Here is an 18,744-nt window from a genome sequence, read left to right on the forward strand (position 1 = left end):
ACATGAATTGGACTAGTTGTTTGGCTGTTTGGTTTTTTTATAACCAACTCTCAGCAGGGGGAAAAATATAACCAACAATCTATTGATGGGCCATTAATTTGAGATTTCATATTCTAGATCTACTTAATCTCATTACAGATGCAATGTTTTGTTACTACATCTCTGAGGAAGATGTTGTAGCACTTGGCAGTTTGTTCATAGTGAGTCGTGCGACTCCCTTCTCTTCCTGAACAAATTTGTGTCATAGGAGCCCCATTATCATAAAGGGTTGCTAACTGTGTGATACTACAATTTCATGCAATGTAATTCCTCTGGGGGTTCTTCTTCCTGCTCTTTGCTGAGTTCTAAATGACCCCACTGTCACCAATCTTTAGTTGTACACAAGAGTGACTGCATATGCTACCCTTTTGGAGTGTCACTGTAGAAATGAAGTTTTATTTCAGCTTTAAGGGATTTCAATTTTTTATTCCCCTTTTAAAAAGTGGTGTTTTGGCTACTTTTGCAAAATGTGGTGTTCTGAGAGCAAATAACTGAAAGGATTGGCCAGACTTATGTTTATGGACTCTCACAAATGGAAAAGCAAAGATAAGGATATGGAGGAAGAAAGTGTCAGGAAACTTGCCATAAATTGCAGAGCCAAGGTATTGGGCTACATTTGGCTTCAGTTTTGTTGTGTTTTAAAAAGGATAAATATGTTACACTTCCCTTTAAGAATGTAAGACCAGTTCTTCCTGCTGTGAACTTCTTTACTGGGATTCCTCCCACCAGGCACATGGAATGAGGATGGTCAAAGGTTATTGCTGTGATTGAGAGTATTCCCTGTGAATGGTTTCTTTTCCTACATTTTCATCCATGCTCACTCTGACATTTGTGAGATAGGATAAAAGTTAGGTATTTTAGGTAAATTTATACTTAAATTCTCCTCAGGTAAAAGAAAAAAGAAAGGAAGAAAAGAAGGAAGGAGGGAGAAGAGAAACAAGAGAGGGAGGAGGGAAGGAGAGAGCGATGAAGGAAAGAAAGGAAGAGGGGGAGGATGGAAGAATGGAAGGTGAGAGGGAGGGAGAGGAGTTATAAACTCCAAACATCACCTGGGGATTTTGTTTCAATGCAGATTCAGATTCAGTGGGTCTGCGACCTGGGTGGACTAGGACCTACAAACCCACGTTTTTTATAACATCCCAGGTGATTCTGATGTTGGTGGTACAGAAATCATGCCTTGAATAAGGAGATCCTACACTAAGAATGCAGCCATTGTTTATGCCATTTCCCTCTTCCATCATCCACTTTCCCAGACCTGGACCTAGAGGTCTCTGGAGTCAGGCTCCACTAGGCAAATATCTTAAAAACACAATTTCTATCATGGCATTGGGTATTTATTGTGTTCTGTCTTCCTGAAATGTTTGTATTTGATGCATAGGGTAGTGTAGTCTTGGAATCTAATGGAACTGGGTTTAAATTCTGATCTGTCGCTCAGTAACTGTGGGATCATACATGAATTATTTGACTTATCTAAACCTTAATTTCCACATCTGTAAAATGGGAGTGATAATCCTGACACCACAAGGCTTCTGTGGATATTAAATGAGAAAATGTATATAAAATACTGAGCAAAGAGTCTGGCCCATACTAAGTATTCACTAAATGGTAGCTATTAGAAAATATTTGAGCAGTAGATAGTCTAGGTGATGAAGATATGGCCTTCCATTAATCAGATAGCTTGGGATACAGTTGCTTGTCTGTCACTTCCTTGTTATGTAATAGAAAAGTGAGTGAACCTCTATAAAGCTTAGTTTCCTGTATAAATGGACATAATAATCATAAACTCCTTATAAGGTTATTATAAGACTTGACAAAATAATATATATATATAATAATTAATGCATTACTTGACACGTAAAACTTTATAAAGAAAATTATGTGATGTTTCTAATAAAAGAATTGAGGAAAAAGAGGACTTGTTTATTCAAAAGAAGAAACACTTCATTTGGTCAGACATTGCTTGTGCCTGCAGGAGTAGAGGGAGAGGGCATGCTGATTCATTCCACAGATTCTACCATGTCCCCAGAAGCTCCCAAATGCTCTGTGATAGAGAAGTGTCCCACCACAACAAAACAGACACTGGTTGAAGGGGGAGAAAAATTCTAATGCAGTGAGTTTTTCATCAGGCTAAATTTCTTCAACTTAAAGGATTGTCCTGCAAACGGAGAATACATCCTTTGGGGAAGGGGAAGGGCATTAAAATGTCTTTATTGTATGATAATGCCAGTGCATAACAGTTTTTAATGATGTTTTTACTAGGCAAAATTAAATGTTGAGACCTTTTTAATCACACAGTTATTACTGTGCTCCTTTAATTTGACTGCCCTATGAAATCTCAAAGTCAAGCAAAGTCAATGTTCTGTGGTTATCTAATCACCTGCTCTTTGCAGTCACAATGTAGCTACTGTGTTGGGGGGTCTCTGAGATGTTGTACCACGTGTATTATCAGAAGTGACTGCAGTCAGAAGCCACCATTTCCAATTGAAATAATGTTTTTTTCTACTGTAGTTAATGGTTAAATCATATTCTAGTTGTCATATCAGTGGCCTCCTTGCTGCTTAAGGGATCTGCAAAGTTCAGACCTCTGGAAGGCAGCTAGGAAATACATCACTGTGATTTCCATCTAACTTGTCTGAGCCCAGAGTTTGGACTCATGTTACTATGACGAGCTATCTCTATTGCATTCCCACATCCTTTTCACACTAGGGTTGCCAGATATACATGTGGGGTTGCTGGGCTAAGAATCTCAATAAACTGAAAACAGTTAAAAAATTCATGATAAGGTTTTTAATGGGGCAGCCCTTAGGCCTATAAGGCTGCAAAGAGAGCCTTGCAGATACATGAAAACAAACCCAAACATTGCTGGAAGAAGCTGGAGGATAGGATACTGCAAAAACAAACAAACAACAACAATAAAAAAAAAAAGAGTTCTGACCCTACCATTTGAACCCATAGTACTAATAATACAGGTGTTAAGTAAGAAGAACAGGCTATTTCCCCTTCCTTTTCTCAGTCTCATCTCCCCACCCCAAAACATGTATATCACGTGCACACACACACACAACACACACACACACACACTTCACCTAAGCTAGTACCAATATTTTAAAGGAGATTTTAAACAATTTGAACATTTTTCAAGCACATTTAAAGTCAGTTCCTAGTAATTCTTGCATGCTTTATCAATGGTAGGTAACTGGCGAGAACTTTAAAACAGCTAACTACATTGCCTTGGAGTATCTAGATGATGGCCCCTTGTCAAGTTTGTTGATGATATAGCCGACAGTCAGGCTTTGTTTGCTTTTGTTAGAGCTAGGTCTACAACTGAGAAGAGATGTGACATCTTCAATAAGATTACTCTTTTGAGGAATTCGTGCCTCATCTCTCCATTATTGGCATAGGTAACTGAAGGTTGATAGAAAATAAAACAATATTTCATTTTAATTTTTCACCAAATGATATATTTAGGTAGCCATTGATAAAAATGTAATATAGATACATTAATGATATATAAGTTCAATTTCTTGTTGGAGAAAAAAAGCCATATCTAAATTCCTCTGTAGATATACTATTTAAAATTTGCACTGATTTGGAAAAACAAGTCTTAATGAAATTGTAAACTTAGGTGTAATTTTTAAAAATTTGAGGACCTTTTCTAAGGAGGTTTTCTGGGTGAAAAATTAGTATCCCAGAATTGTATAGAAACTGAATCCATAGATGATGACAGTGACCTACGGGCAAGTCTCACTTTAAGGGTCAGTAACCTGCAGGCACACAGGGCTCCAGACCCAGTAGGTTTAGTGCCCGAGGTCACCATATTGTGATTCTTAATAATTTATCTTTGTATGCTTTGTGAATAAAGTCTGATGGGACAACAACAGCATGTAGGTGGATGGGTGGCTTGGAGCATTGAGTGGTCTAGCTGCTCCTTCCTCACCTCTTCTGGAGAGGGTGAGTTCTTGGCCACCTGCTCCATGCCTCTGGCACACCCAGACCCTTGGAAGTCTAAGTATGGCTGTCACCTTCTCCCTTCTGCCCTTCTCAGGAGTCCGACTCAGTGTGCAACTCAAAAGGGGATTCATGTTTACCCCTGATTCAGATGTCTAGTGCATCCCAGCAGAGAGGTTGCAATCCCTTGGCTTCACTCATCTGCCATCAGTTGGAGCAGCAGCCCTTGGGATAGGATAATGACTTCCCAGGCCCAGACCAAGCACCTGCGTTTTCATTTTCATCAGCTCCACAGATTACCTAGCTGTCCCTGGTGTAGGACTGAGCATAGATGGAGCATGAGAAAGGGAGCTCTGTAGATAGGCATAAACACACAGGATATATATGACCATGACATTCATAGGGTTATGCCAGAGTCCCATCAATCAGTTGTGAGCAAAGACTTCATCCCTGATTGAGTACAGTGTGGAATATTTCCTGTAGCAATGACCTTCATGTGATTATGTTTGCACTAATGAAAAGAGAACAGTAACCCAAAAGCTCTCTCTGCAGAACCTGAGTCATTAAAAATGCATTGGCTATTAACAAGAGAATATGGATTAAAAAAGACATTTTTAGATTAGGCAAAACATCCTCAGGCAGTTTAAACCTGTGTCTAAATTTTTTTCAGTTTACTCTGATACATACCACTATCCCCTTTTGAGTTGTACACTGAGTCAGACCCCTGAGAAGGGCAGAAGAGAGAAGATGACAGCGATACTTAGGCTTCCAACAGTCTGGGAGTGCCAGAGGCATGGAGCAGGTGGCCAAGAACATACAATTATATACACAAACACTGACATGCATATATACACACCTGCCAAGGCCCAGAGCTGGCCTTCAGAAGGTACAAAGTTGAGTTAAAAAGAGTCTTTGCCACAAAAAAACTTATACTATTGTAGACATAGCAGTACTCAGGAAAAACCCATACCCCAAAGCTCCCTATATGCCAAGAGTCTGTCATGGAATTTTGCCAATGTTTGATGACTCCTTCCATTTTTATCTATTCTGAAAGAAAGTATTTACAGAAATTGAGACCTTTATTAACCTGGATATTACAGGACATCAGTTCTGCTTTTATTAAATGTATGTGATTAAATAATTGGTGGAGGAAGACTGGGGGAGATTTTTTAAATTTTGAAAGAATAAAATGTATTTAAGAAGTCTTCTATAACATACATAGATTAAATCTACACGTAGAACTCAAGCAAATATTGAATAATTTTGGTAAATATTACAAAACATTTTCAGATAATCAAGTCCAAATAAGGGGTTTGTAGGGTTTCTTGTTATGCATTTTATCTAGATATCCCAAATCTCACTTTGACATTTCATGCTTCTATGAAGCCTTTAAATAAAGATCATCAATTAGAGTCACTTAAGACCTAGACCCTTCACACAGAGAAAACTGGACTTCCCTCCACCAGAGGTGGGATAAGTTACCGCTAGAAGAAGAAAGGAATTCATTTTGTGTATTAATATAATCAGACATTCTCTGTTCTCTAGACCTCAATAGGTGAAGTTACAAGTACTTGACAAGAGAACTTACAAAAACACACAAACGCTTATGTGAATTAATGAATATTTGATTTTCAACTGTGGATAATTACTTTAGAGTCTCCAGTTCCACTAGATTTCTGTACAGTATTCTGTACATAAATATGTGTGTGGCCAATATCATAAAGACCTCCCTCCTGGCAATAAAAAGTGACAAACAGTGGCAATGTCTCTGAAAAGACTTTTATAGACACCTTCACTAAATGCCAAGTCCCTCCTTGGCATTTAGTAATCTTGAAGAAATTGGAAGGAAAGGAAGTTTAATTTAGAGGAGACTACTGCCCTGCTTAGCTGGGTTCATATGCCTAACATAAAATAATAATATACTCAACAACCCATCTTATAATAAGCAAACATTGCATCACCTTGCTCACTGGTGAAAACTGCAAACAATTTGGTAAAAAAGGTATGAATACTAGGAAAAGCTGAAGGATCCCTGTAACCTTCATGTGATTATGTTTGTGCTAATGTAGAGAGGACAGTAATCCAAAACCTCTCTCTGCAGAACCTGAGTCATTAAAAATATATCGGCCATTAACAAGAGAATATTGTGCATTTGAATGGGGAGGTGTGTCTGCCACATTGGAGATGGTACAACTGGTTTATTTGGGGTGAGCAATTCACATTTGCAATTCTATTTCCTTCTCAATGCCATGGTCATTGAATCCTTTTTGCAAAGGTGATGTGATAAGGCTCCAGAAAAGGGTATACCCTCTCAGGATTAAAAATGTTTTGTTTGTTCCTTAAAATGACTTACTTGAAAGTCAACTCCAAAATAGGGGGCAGGGTAGGATTTAAAACTATACTGGGGCACACATCTACCTTACTTTAGAATAGCTAAGAGATGCCAAGACTAGTTTGCCTTATTTAATGAAAACCGTTTATACCAAATGATGGTCAATCAGGAAATCTGACCTTGAGTTGGGTGGGGAGGGTGGAATTTATGAGGGTCTCTCCTCAGGAGGACTCTGAAAGGAAGAGTCCAGGGCCTGGGGTAACACCCCTCTTGGTTCTGCAGGTAAGTCCAGTCCCTCCAGAGCAGAGTGATCTTCAGGCAGCTTTCCAGGTTTCAGATGTGAGATCAACACTGAGAGGATGGTGTTGAATAAACCAGTGCACTGACAAGCATGTATTTTAACAAATAAAAATAAGTTTTACATTCTTTAGATGGGGGATATGTACATTTGATGTTTGGGAGTCTCTTATAAACATATTGTAGTCTGGAAGAGTGTGTGAGACAGCCAGTGGTGTGGGGAGAATCTAACAATACACTAGATGAAAGAATACCAAGGATGTTTCCTGCAAAGTTACCTTAAAATCCATATTTTTAAATCAATGCTGTTTTCATAAATACCAGACAGAAACATGATGCTCATTTGGCATTCAGTTTTCACACTGCAAAAGTACAAGCAATTCCGAGATGACACAAGCCTTTGTATTCTAGCACCAACCATGCTCTTTGGCATTTTTAATTGCCAGATTTTCTAGGAGAACAATAGTGTTACTTTCAGATCAAGCCCAACTACCCAATTGCAGATTTAAATAAAGCAATATGATGAAAATGTAATCGCCACCCCCCCCCAATAAGTTTTAGCCTAGTTTACCAGCCAAACTCTTAATCGGTCTTTCAGTATCTTCACCATTTATGACCTATCTTTCCTATAATAAACTTTTAGCAGGGGTCCCTGTATTTGCAGAGAATTAATTCCTATTAAATAGGTATTTTAAATTTTATATTATAATCCATCTATAATCAGTTTTTATACTCCTTGAATTAACAGTGAACAAATCATAATTGCAAAATAGATGTATCTGAGATGGTTCTTCTCCTTGCTAAGCTATAAATCCACAAGGATTATGATGGGAAAATGTTGGAGGTGAAGAAACTTGAAAGGTCAAGCAGGTAATGCTAGCTGATGACCCATCAGCTGCTCATAAAACTAATTGGAAATGCATCTTCTATGTAAAGGAGATTCAGACTTGCCCCATCAGTCTAAGTCACTATTTTCTCCCATGGTCTTCAATCATTGGTGGAGTTTTACAAAACACACATGTGAGCCACCCCTTAGATGATCTGTTGCATGATCATGAGATGTGAGCCTCTGTGTTCAAGAATCTCTGCAGACTCTTCTGATTCACAGACCTGGGTAAGAAACTACTGGTCTAAGCCAAGGTCTGTGTGAGAATTTGGAAGCTATTTGCCAGTGTCCTTCTGCTATATTTTCTGATCATGCTACTATGGACTAAAGGAAGCATTATATATAAACATCTCACTTTATAGGCTCCTAAAGGCCCAACTCTTTAGTTCCTTTACCAACATTCATCAAATGGTACAGAGTATGTAGTTAGGGTGGTGTGTGAGGGAATGTGCATTTGTACACACGGGGAGTATGTACTTAGTTGACTTGGGGTAGGTGAATATTATGGGCAAATTAAATAATATTAAATATATTAAATACAAACTAAATCTTGTTAAATAAGAATAGTCAAGAGAAATAACACATATGTGACAAGTAGGCACTGTTCCAGAAATTTACTTATTTTCTCATTTAATATTCACAATAGCAACCCTATGAGGGTGGTACTATTATTTTCTCAGGCTTTTATAAGCAGAGGCTGATACATGAAGAAGAGGGAAAACAAGCCCGAGTTCACATACTTAGTGAAGTGGCAGAGCAAAATTTAAACCCAGGCCAAGTTTAAAATTTAAGAGTCCTTGCTTTTAAACTGTACACCAAACTGCTTTTAATATCTAAATTGGAATTGAAGTCGAATTTGCCTACAAGCTAATAATTTAAAGATATTTCCAAGGTTTCTGTTAAACAGTTGTAAATAGTCAGGTGGATGTCAATACCTCTCTTGAACAGATTGTACCAACCCCAAGTTTCTATTGAGTGAATATTTAATCGATGTGAGTGAAATGCCTACAACAGGCCTGGGCATGAGTGGTGAACGATGGAACACAGTATCTGCCCTACTGGTGTTCACAGCTGCTGCCTGAAAAACACAGTCTATTAAATTCAGAACAGAGCACAAATAGCTTTCCGGACATTCTTGGTGTCCAAAGAGGTAACACGTTTCCTATGATGCTGGTCAAGAGGAAGCTGCCCAACCCATCTTAAATTTATATTTTCATGTCTGTGCCCATGGAAATAGCTTTAAATCTCTCTAAAACCCTTAGCTATGTCATTTATCCATCTGACTGCTGGATTCTCCCACTGGCTCCAAGAAGACCCTTGATTTGGGAGCTGCCTTACAACCAGACAGATTAGTTTATAGTTCTGCAAAGTTAAACGTGATACATGTGTTTGGGGAAAATGGAGATGTGCATTAAGAAGAAACGTTACTTTTTGATCCAGGCAGGAAAGCATATATAATCTCCTCTAGAGCCTGTGAAAGACTTCATTTTACACATAAAATTGTGTGCAATTGCCCTGTACCGTACTGAACAGGGTTTTTGAAAATAACAAGCCTTAAAAAAAGCTGCTGTGTGCTAGTGAGGGCCTCCAGCAACAGAGAATAAAATATAAGCAAATGTAATCTGTGTAAAGTTATGGGTAACAGACACACTTTTGTTGACATAGTGCCTGAATAAGACAAGTCCTAAACCCTTTGTTATTAGGAACAGAGTCAAAAGTGGGCACGGTACTCATGAAAGAAATATGAAACTGAAGAGCCTAGCATAGCATGGACAATTTTTAAAATTATGTTATATCTTTTTTAATTGTGTAAAAGGATTTTTCTCTTTTTCCATGCACTGTAGAACTCCTTTCACAGTCTGGTGTAAATATCCATACCTGGTGAGTATGGGGAAGCAACTAAAATTTTAAAACAACTTCAAAGACTAAAACAAAGTGGGTTTTTAGCCACTTGAAAATTTACCTGAATATTTACCTGAATCTGACTATTTTACCAAAAGCATCACTTGAACCTTGCTAGTTCTGTAAAAGTACATAAAGCTCTGCTGACAATTTTAAGGTAAAATAGGACTTAGGTATATAAGAAGAGAAGTGGTGAGATTTATAATGCATAAAACACCTCCCAATTTAAAGTGCCCTGCTATACAAGCACAATAAGTAAATCACACATAAAAAATTTACAAGAAATATCTCCTGCACATTATGGGGAAATTACTGACATCTTATGATGGGTCATCTTACCCTTGTTATTAAATGACAGCAATCATTAAAATGTCAAACATATTTTGACAGAATTCACTTTATAAAATGTCAGCAAGTCTGTGTTTTTATTAGTTTGTTCTAAATCAATTTAGAAATTTCAATAGAATGCTTGTAAGTATTCCCCAAGCAATGTCTATTCCTGACTTTCTGCAGAAAAACAAATTAATCAGATTTTCAGATTTATGCATAATGGCTTTGCACATTTATTGTTTAATCCCATTATAAAATGCCATTATGATTGACACATCACAACGGAGATAGAAGTCAATTGAATAATATGTAGCAGTCAATTTTATTTGTAGCTTAATGTGCTGAAGTATTTTTTTCCACATTTCCATTATTTATAAGTCTGTCCATTTGGAGAATATAGAGAAGAATTTGTTTTAAGTGAGCCAATAATACCTTATTTAAAATTTATAAGTGTGACAGACCCATTCTCTTTTTTTCTTGGTCATCCATGGCACACCAGTAAACAGAGTTGTCTTCCACATGTTATTTATAGGACAAATATCAGGAAAGAGGGCCTTGTTAAGGATGGCTTGGAATTGGATTTCAACTACCAAAAAAATAAAAGTTACCAACTAAAAACCTTCAAAAAATTATGTTAGCTATATTTGTTTGTTGCTTATTCATGTGTTTATTGTTATTGCCACTATCTTACCTGCCATGGTTTGTTTTGAAACAAAACACATAAAACCACACAGAGAAACTATAATGTTTAAGAAGGCTTGAAATCTCTGCTATTTTGGTGGCATTTCATTTTCATGCTTTGGTGTCCAACAGGATCTCAGCAAAGGAATTAAGTTGTGTTCTATGCTTAGCATAGTGGTGCTCCTTGCAGCTAATGTAGAGTTCCTGCTATTTTAGTTAGCACCCAGGAAGTTTGTTTAAAGAGATCCATATTCTTCTTTAGATCATAACATAAGGTGACATTGAAAAAGGCTTTGTTTTTAGGAAAACACATTTGTAAGATTCATTGTCTGAAGGTGTCTGGAGAAGGGCTTAAGTGTATGAAGTCATATTAAGAAATAATATAGTTGTACTAAATCATGTCTGAGATCATACTTTCTCTGGCTTTGGGAAATCAGATTAGCTGTTGCCCATTTATGCATAAAGGATGCAGTTTCCCACACAAACAATGCACTGGCCTACCTCATGCAAACTGATGTATAGTGCAAGCCTATTAATACCACTGATGATAGTATCATTTTCTCTGTTGTCATAGCCTGCTACCTCCTGGAATGACTGGCCATCCTGAATGTTCACTAGCAAAATTTATGTAGTTGATGAGTGATTTGAACACTGGAGTTTTGATAGATCACTCTGGTATATCATCTGTGCCTTAATGTTATGTGATGTGCAGGCTGGGTTGTATGTTAAAGGAGTACTTCTCTTTTGAATTCCAGGGGCCAGGGGAAACCTGGCACTATCAGACCGAAGCACTCCTGACCAACACCAGGCCAGTCAGACCCATCCCCCATTCCAGGTTGGTTCACAGGTCAGTATGTCTCAACTGCTTTCTATTAGGCTGCATATAGGATGATTTAACCATATAAAGAACCAAATAAATAATAATGAGTTCAATCCAATTAACTCTAACAGAGAATATATGGTGATAAATATTTGTATGGGAAGCTGTCTGACTACATTATTTATTAAATACCATCAAGAAAAAAATGTGTTTGCAGAAATTTTCTCTCTTGTTTTTTTTTTTTTACAAAAAAATATTGGTTTTAATGATTTGGAATCTTGCTTTTTTTCTTCTTCTTAAGATCTACTACACCTATGCTCTTGGTTACCATGCAGTTTTCTAGAAAGTAAAACTTTAATGACTGGAATGTGAAGAAAATTAAGTTATTTCAACCTTACTATAGCCATTTTTGAAATACAAGATGTGATTTAATATAAAAATGTTAATGCATTTTTAATGCAAGTTCAGCTTATTGGATTTGACAATACTGTACATCACATACAGCCCCTGCATTAATAAAGAAATACATTCATTATTTTTTAAAGTCTAATATTTGTTTTTCATAGCCTTGTATGGTTATATGGAGGTGAAGAACACAATCACAAAAGGCTGGGCTTTTATTTTTCTTTTTACCTCAGTCATTTAGTGTGAAACTTTTGGAGTCCACCCTAATTCTATGGGAAATGAAGCTGATATTCAAGCCTTTTTCTCTCTTTTGCTGTCATTTTTGTTCCTGGAAATTTCTCACTTTTAGTACTTTGAGGGTTCACCAGTTCCACATTAGAAAACCCAAGTTCAGACCTTGGGTTGGTCTTGATTTTCTTGTTTCAGTGCCAGCAAGTCCTCCTATGGCCTCAAATCCCAAAGTCCATCTTGGATGACATGGGTTTGAGGAGAGAAAGCCTGGGGAGATACCTACTCTTTAATGGAAACCCAGAGAGAGTTTACTGGGGATATCAGAAACCAGCTTTCTGTATGTGTGTGTGCGCGCGCGTGCGTGCGTGCGTGTGTGTGTACATACCAGGAGTAGCAAATTCTAAGACTTCCAGATTATATACTCTGCACAGCAGACCCAGACAGTAAGAACTGGTGGACAACTTGAAAAACTGGAGAGTGTATGCCTGACTTTATGCTTGCAAGTTCAATTTAAAAGAATGCTACAAGTCAAAACCCCCAAGTCTGTGGCCTGTATGTAGTCTGAGGATTACCCATTTGCCTTCCTTGCTATCTTGAATTACTATTTTAAGTGATATAACACCAGCAATTTAAGGACCAGCTTATAGTTTTGTATTTGTTTCTAAAAAATATGTTTATTTTTGTGCTTTAGAGTACTTTTTTAAAAAATAAAAGGCACAGTTATTCTGGGTGAATTTAGCAAAGTCTATAAAATATATTAGGAGCCAGGCCCACAGAGCCTAGAGCAGTGGTTCTGAAAAACTAGGCTTCATGGAGTCCTATAGCTTCTTTAGAGGCTCTCCAGAAGGAGCCTTGAGGGAAGACTGTAGGAAATGGCCAGAGAGTGGGTTCAATCCTCCTCCATTCCATTGTGCAAACAAAACAGCCCCATTTCTCTAAATCTTCTCCATGAATTGAGAAGATGTGATTAGAAAGGGGTGCAATGTGGGCTCTGGAGCAGCCTGTCTGGACTTGAGGCCCTCACTCTGACTAGACATGGGATTTGGGGCAAGTTACTAAACTCTCTGTATCTCAGTGATAGGGTAACAGTTAATACACATATGGCAAAACTAGTGCCTGGCTGTTAAACACTGGACTTTGTACTATGCCTATATTGCATTACCTTTTACTTTATAGAATCATACTGCATTAAAACAAAAAAGTTGAAACTGCTCCATAAGAGTTTTGTATTGGTCTGTCTAAAAAAAAAAAAAAGAAAAGAAAATGAACATAGGATTATTTCTCACAAAGCTATCACAAGGGCAAAGTGAAAGTCGTGGATCATCTGGCCTGGCCAGGGCAGGAACCCTATCTACGTCACCCTGATGAAGAGCCCTCACCAGCTCAAATATGTTGATGCTCAAAGTACATACCTATGAGACTGCCTTTCCATGTCAAACATGACTATTGGCTAAATAGTGGACTTAAACATGTATTTTTTAAAGGTTAAATTAACTTTTTTATTGTATATTTTATTATGTTGTTACAATAGTTCCAAATTTTTCTCCCTTTGCTCCCCTTTGTCCAGTACTCCCTTTCTCCCATCAATCCCACCCCTCTTTGTTCATGTCCATGGGTCATGCATGCAATACAAATTCTTTGGCTTCACCCTTTCCTATATCCTTCTTTTTAAAAATTAATTAATTAATTTTATAACAACAAAAAATAACAATTCCCCCCTGTCAGACTTAAGACCCTTTATAATCTTATAAAAGACAATGGGCAAAGATCTTCGTGCTCCTCTAGATGCTTCAAGTTGGACATGGTCATTGTCCTACCTACCCTTGGGTCCAAAAGATCCCTAATAAGAGTGGAGGTGTGGAGGGGAGGGTGGCCTTCCCACATGGGGAAGGATCTTGCAGACTCCATGTCAGTTGGCTGTCCTGGGACCACAGCATGCTTGGTTTAACAGGCTGGCATCCTTGTTGTATTTTGAGGGCAACAGATTTGGCAACAGGGTTAAAATACATCATTTAATCCATAACCACTAGATGACAAAAGGCAGGGATTAATTTGTCAATGTCCCATATTAGCGGAAAGGAAAAAAAAAAAGCTCTTTGGAGGAAGGTCTGCCAGGCACGTCACACCTGTCCAAAACCCTTTAGTACACTATACTTAGTTTGGGCTGAGGGAAATATTTTAGGTTTTCCCCCCCTCTGAGACCTCTGGGTCCTTTCTGTCCAAGCCAGTTTTAAAGTGAAGCCCACAGACCACCGCATGCTTTACCAACCCAGCTACTTAGTTCAGCCAAACCATTGAGTATCAGGAGGCAGCAATGCAGACAGGATTAAGTTACAGACAATCACTTAATGAGATCATAGGCTTATGCCCTATGAAAACAGAACACACATGTTAATTTATGCAACATAACACACAAATCAGTCTCTATATCTGCAAGACTCTCTTATTGGAAAGACATCAAGCTGCAAGGCATTTGACGTTCTTCTTGCCTGTAAATTAAGCATCTTTGATGATGTCACAGACCTACTTTGACTTTCAAATGAAAGAAAACAAACTTTAATGAAAAGAAACTTTAAAGACAGTTAGCTGCACTACTTTATAGTCTACCACTGAGCATTGTGGTTTTCCTTGAATCGTGATTTTTCTCCTTAAGATTATCCTCCTTGTAATTAAAGGGACCGCATTAGGTCCAGTTTTAATTTATCCTGTTCATTTGCATAAACACAACAAGAGCAGCAAATGATCACATATGATCTTTGCATCTGCTTTGCTGGAACTTACACAAGGAAGCTTTAGGGTGACTTTCAGTCTGTCCTTCAGGGCACAGAAGCGGAGCCACATACCTGCCATTCAGCCTTGCCTATAAACACCTGTCTTTTCCAAGTCCTTCAGGTTTTCTATTGTGCTTTAAGGTCCCTTCAAGCCATCTTTCAGGAAAGCAACCTTTGTTCCTTCCCTGGAAAGATTGCCATGGACCGCACAACCAACCAAGGTACTATGCCTTATTTTTTGTGGGCTTTTATTACCTTCAAAAGTCAATCACAGTTCCTCAGGACTTTTTGGTAACAACCAGAGCCCAAGCATCTCTCCTTGAGGAATGGCATTCCAGTCAAAGTCATGGTCAACAAAACTTTTATTGACAACTGGTCATATTAGTTTATACAAAGAACCTTATGTCATTGCTTAATTCTTCAGAATGCCATATTCTGGAGGGATGAGGTAGGGAGAAAAGTATACAATGTGAAGGAAAACCCATGTTCTTTTAATATTCACTAAAATTGCATTTCCATACTTTACATTTTCTTTTGTTCACTGTCCTACATCTGAGGTTTCTTTTTTTGGGGGGGGGTTGGCTCATTTATTAATTTATTTTGCTTTCATTTGTTTCCTCCACTAAAACATTTTGCTTGTTTTTCTATAGAGTTGTCTTACTTTTTCTCTATTGATTCCCCGCACCCTTCCTACCCCTTTTCCCAAAGTCAGTCCCCACCCATTTGTCCATGTCTATGGGTCATTTATACATGTTCTTTGACTAGACCCTTCCCCTTCTAACCCCATTCTCTCCCTCCCCCTCCCGCTTGTCACTGTTAGTCTACTCTTTGTTTATATACCTCTGGTTCAATTTTGCTCATTTGTTTGTGTTGTTCAGTAGTCTCCTGTAATAAGTGATAGCATAAGATATTTTTCTTTCATTGCCTTCCTTATTTCTCTAAGCATAATTCTCTCTAGTTCCATCCAAGTTGTTGCAAATGGTAGAAGTTCCTTCTTTCTTTCTGCTATATAGTACTCCATTGTGTAAATGTACCACAGTTTTTTGATCCACTCATCTACAGATGGGCACTTAGGTTGTTTCCAGCACTTGGCTATTGTAAATAGTGCTTCTATGAACATAGGGGTGCATAGGTTTTTTTGAATTGGTGTTTCAGGATTCCTCGGATATAATCCTAGCAATGGAATTTGTAGTTCAAAAGGCAGTTCCCTTTTTAGTTTTTTGAGGAAATTCCGTACTGTTTTCCATAATGGTTGCACCAGTCTGCATTCCCACCAGCAGTGCATGAATGAGGGTTCCCTTTTCTCCACATCCTCACAAGCACATGTTGCTTGTTGATTTGTTGATGATGGCCATTCTGATTGGAGTGAAGTGGTATCTCATTGTGGTTTTTATTTGCATCTCTCTGATGGCTAGCGATGTTGAGCATTCTTTCATATGTCTATAGACCCTCCGTATGTCCTCTTTGGAGAAGTGTTTGTTAAGGGCATTTGCCCATTTTTTAAATTGGATTGTCTGTCTTCTTGGTGTTGAGTCATATAAGTTCATTATATGTTTTGGAGATCAATCCTTTGTCTGAGGTATCATTAGCAAATATATTTTCCCATATGGTTGGTTCTCTTTTCATCTTGCTTTTGCGGAGTGGAAACTCTTTCATTTGATGCAGTCCCATTTGTTTATTCATTCATTTATTTCCCTTGCCTTAGGAGATATATCAGTGAAAATGTTGCTACACAGGATATCTGAAATTTTGATGCCTATGTTTTCCTCTAGTACTTTTATGGTGCCATGGCTTACATTTAAGTCTTTGATCCATCTTGAGTTTATTCTGGTGTATGGTGTAAGTTGGTGGTCTAGTTTCATTTTTTTGTATATCCCTGTCCATTTCTCCCAACACTATTTGCTGAAGAGGCTCTTTTCACTCCATTTTATGTTCCCTCCCCCTTTGTCAAATATTAGTTGACCATATAGACCTGGGTTTATTTCTTGACTCTCTGTTCTGTTCCATTGATCTATATGTCTGTTCTTATGCCAGTACCAGGCTATTTTGATTAGTGTTGCCTTGTAGTATAATTTGGTATCAGGTATTGTTATTCCTCCTACTGTGTTCCTCTTCCTCAAGATTGCTCTGGCTATTCGGGGTCTTTTTTGGTCCCATATAAGTTTTTGAAGTATTTGTTTCAGGTCTGTTAAATATGTCTTTGGTATTTTAATAAGGATTGCTTTGAATCTCTAAATTGCTTTGAGTAGTATAGACATTTTAGTAATGTTGATTTTTCCCATCCATAAACATGGTATATGCTTCCATTTATTTGTATCTTCCTTAATTTCTTTATTCAGTGTTATGTAGTTTTCTGAGTACAGGTCTTTTACCTCCTTGGTTAAGTTTATTCATAAGTACTTTATTTTTCTTGTTGCATTGGTAAATAAGACTTTTTTCTACTTTCTATCTCTGCTATTTTATTGTTGGTGTACAGAAATGCCTTTGATTTCCGAATATTGACTTTGTACCCTGCTATTTTGCCAAATTCGCTTATTAGGTTGAGTAGTTTTTTTGTGGAGTCTATAGGGTTTTCTATGTACACCATCATGTCATCTGCAAATAATGACAGCGTTATTTTTTCTCTGATTTGGATGTCGTTTATTTCTTTTTCTTGTCTGATTGCTGTGGCTAGAACTTTAAGACTATGTTGAATAGCAGTGGGGAGAGTGGAGATCCTTGTCTTGTTCCTGACCTCAGGGAGAATGCTTTCAGTTTTTGTCCATTGAGTATGATGTTGGCTTCAGGTTTCTCGTATATGACCTTTATTATGTTGATGTATGCTTCCTCTATTCCCATTTTGCTGAGAGTTTTCATCATAAATGAGTATTGTACTTTATCAAATGTTTCTTCTGCATCTTTTGATATGATCATGTGGTTTTGTCTTTCATTCTGTTTATGTGCTGTATTACATTTATTGATTTGTGAATATTAAACCAAACTTGAATCCCTCGGATTGAATCCCACTTGATCGTGGTGTACGATCTTCTTAATGTGTTGCTGGATCTGGTTTGCCAATATTTTGTAGAGGATTTTAGCACCTATGTTCATTAGCGATATTGGCCTGTTGTTTTCTTTCTTTGTTGTGTCTTGACCTGGTTTTGGAGTTAGGATAATACTGGCTTCATAGAAAGTGTTTGGGACTCTTGCCTCATGTTGGATTTTTTTGAATAGTCTGAGAAGGTCTGAGAAGGATAGGAGTTAGTTCTTTTCTAAATATTTTATAAAATTCACCTGTGAAGACATCCGGTCCGGGGCTTTTGTGTGCTGGGAGTTTTTTTTATTACTGCTTCAATTTCACTGGACCTTATTGGTCTCTTTAGGCTTTCTGCTTCTTCTTTATTCAGTTTTAGAAGATTATATGTTTCCAGAAATTTGTGCATTTCATCTAGGTTGTCAAGTTTCTTGTGATACAGTTGTTCGTAATTATCTCTTACAATTCTTTGTATTTCTGTGGTATCATTTGTGATTTTCCTCTTTCATTTCTGATTTTATTTATTTGGTTCCTCTGTCTCTTTTTCTTGATGAGCCTGGTTAAAGACTTGTCAGCTTTGTTTATCTTTTCCAAGAACCAGCTCCTGCTCTTGTTGATCTTTTGAGTTGTTTGTTTAGTCTCTGTGTCATTTAATTCTGCTCTGATGTCGATGATTTCTTTCCTTCTACTTGCCCTGGGCTTTGTTTGTTGTTGTTGTTCTAGTTTTTGTAGTTGTAGGGTTAGGTTTTTATTTGAGATTCTTCAGCCCTTTTCAAGTAGGCCTATATTGCTATGAACTTTCCCCTCAGGCTGCTTTTACTGTATTCCATAGGTTTTGGGTGTTGTGTGTTCATTATCATTTGTTTAGAAACTTCTTGATTTTTTCCATGATGTCATTGTTAACCCAGTCATTATTTAAAGCATATTATTCATTGTCCATGTGTTTGAACGTTTTTGAGTTTTTTCTTTGAGGTTGATTTCCAATTTTAAGCTATTGTGATCTGAGAAGACGCTTGATATAATTTGAATTTTCTTGAAAAAATTGAGGCTTGTTTTCTGTTCTACCATGTGGTCTATCTTTGAAAATGT

General features: G+C 37.5%; 1 protein-coding gene across 1 annotated transcript in view; it reads left to right on the forward strand.

The window, feature by feature from the left end:
* POU6F2 (POU class 6 homeobox 2) overlaps positions 1-18,744 on the forward strand; it is a 724,957-nt gene that overhangs the window by 337,626 nt on the left and 368,587 nt on the right. Inside the window, exon 3 of the mRNA XM_090286751.1 lies at positions 11,171-11,262. Coding sequence (XP_090142877.1) covers positions 11,171-11,262 — 92 coding nt within the window. The remainder of the gene's footprint in view (positions 1-11,170; positions 11,263-18,744) is intronic.

Source organism: Furipterus horrens, unplaced genomic scaffold (genome assembly GCF_987537825.1).
Source record: "Furipterus horrens unplaced genomic scaffold, mFurHor1.1.pri manual_scaffold_9, whole genome shotgun sequence".
Taxonomy (NCBI): Eukaryota; Metazoa; Chordata; class Mammalia; order Chiroptera; family Furipteridae; genus Furipterus; species Furipterus horrens.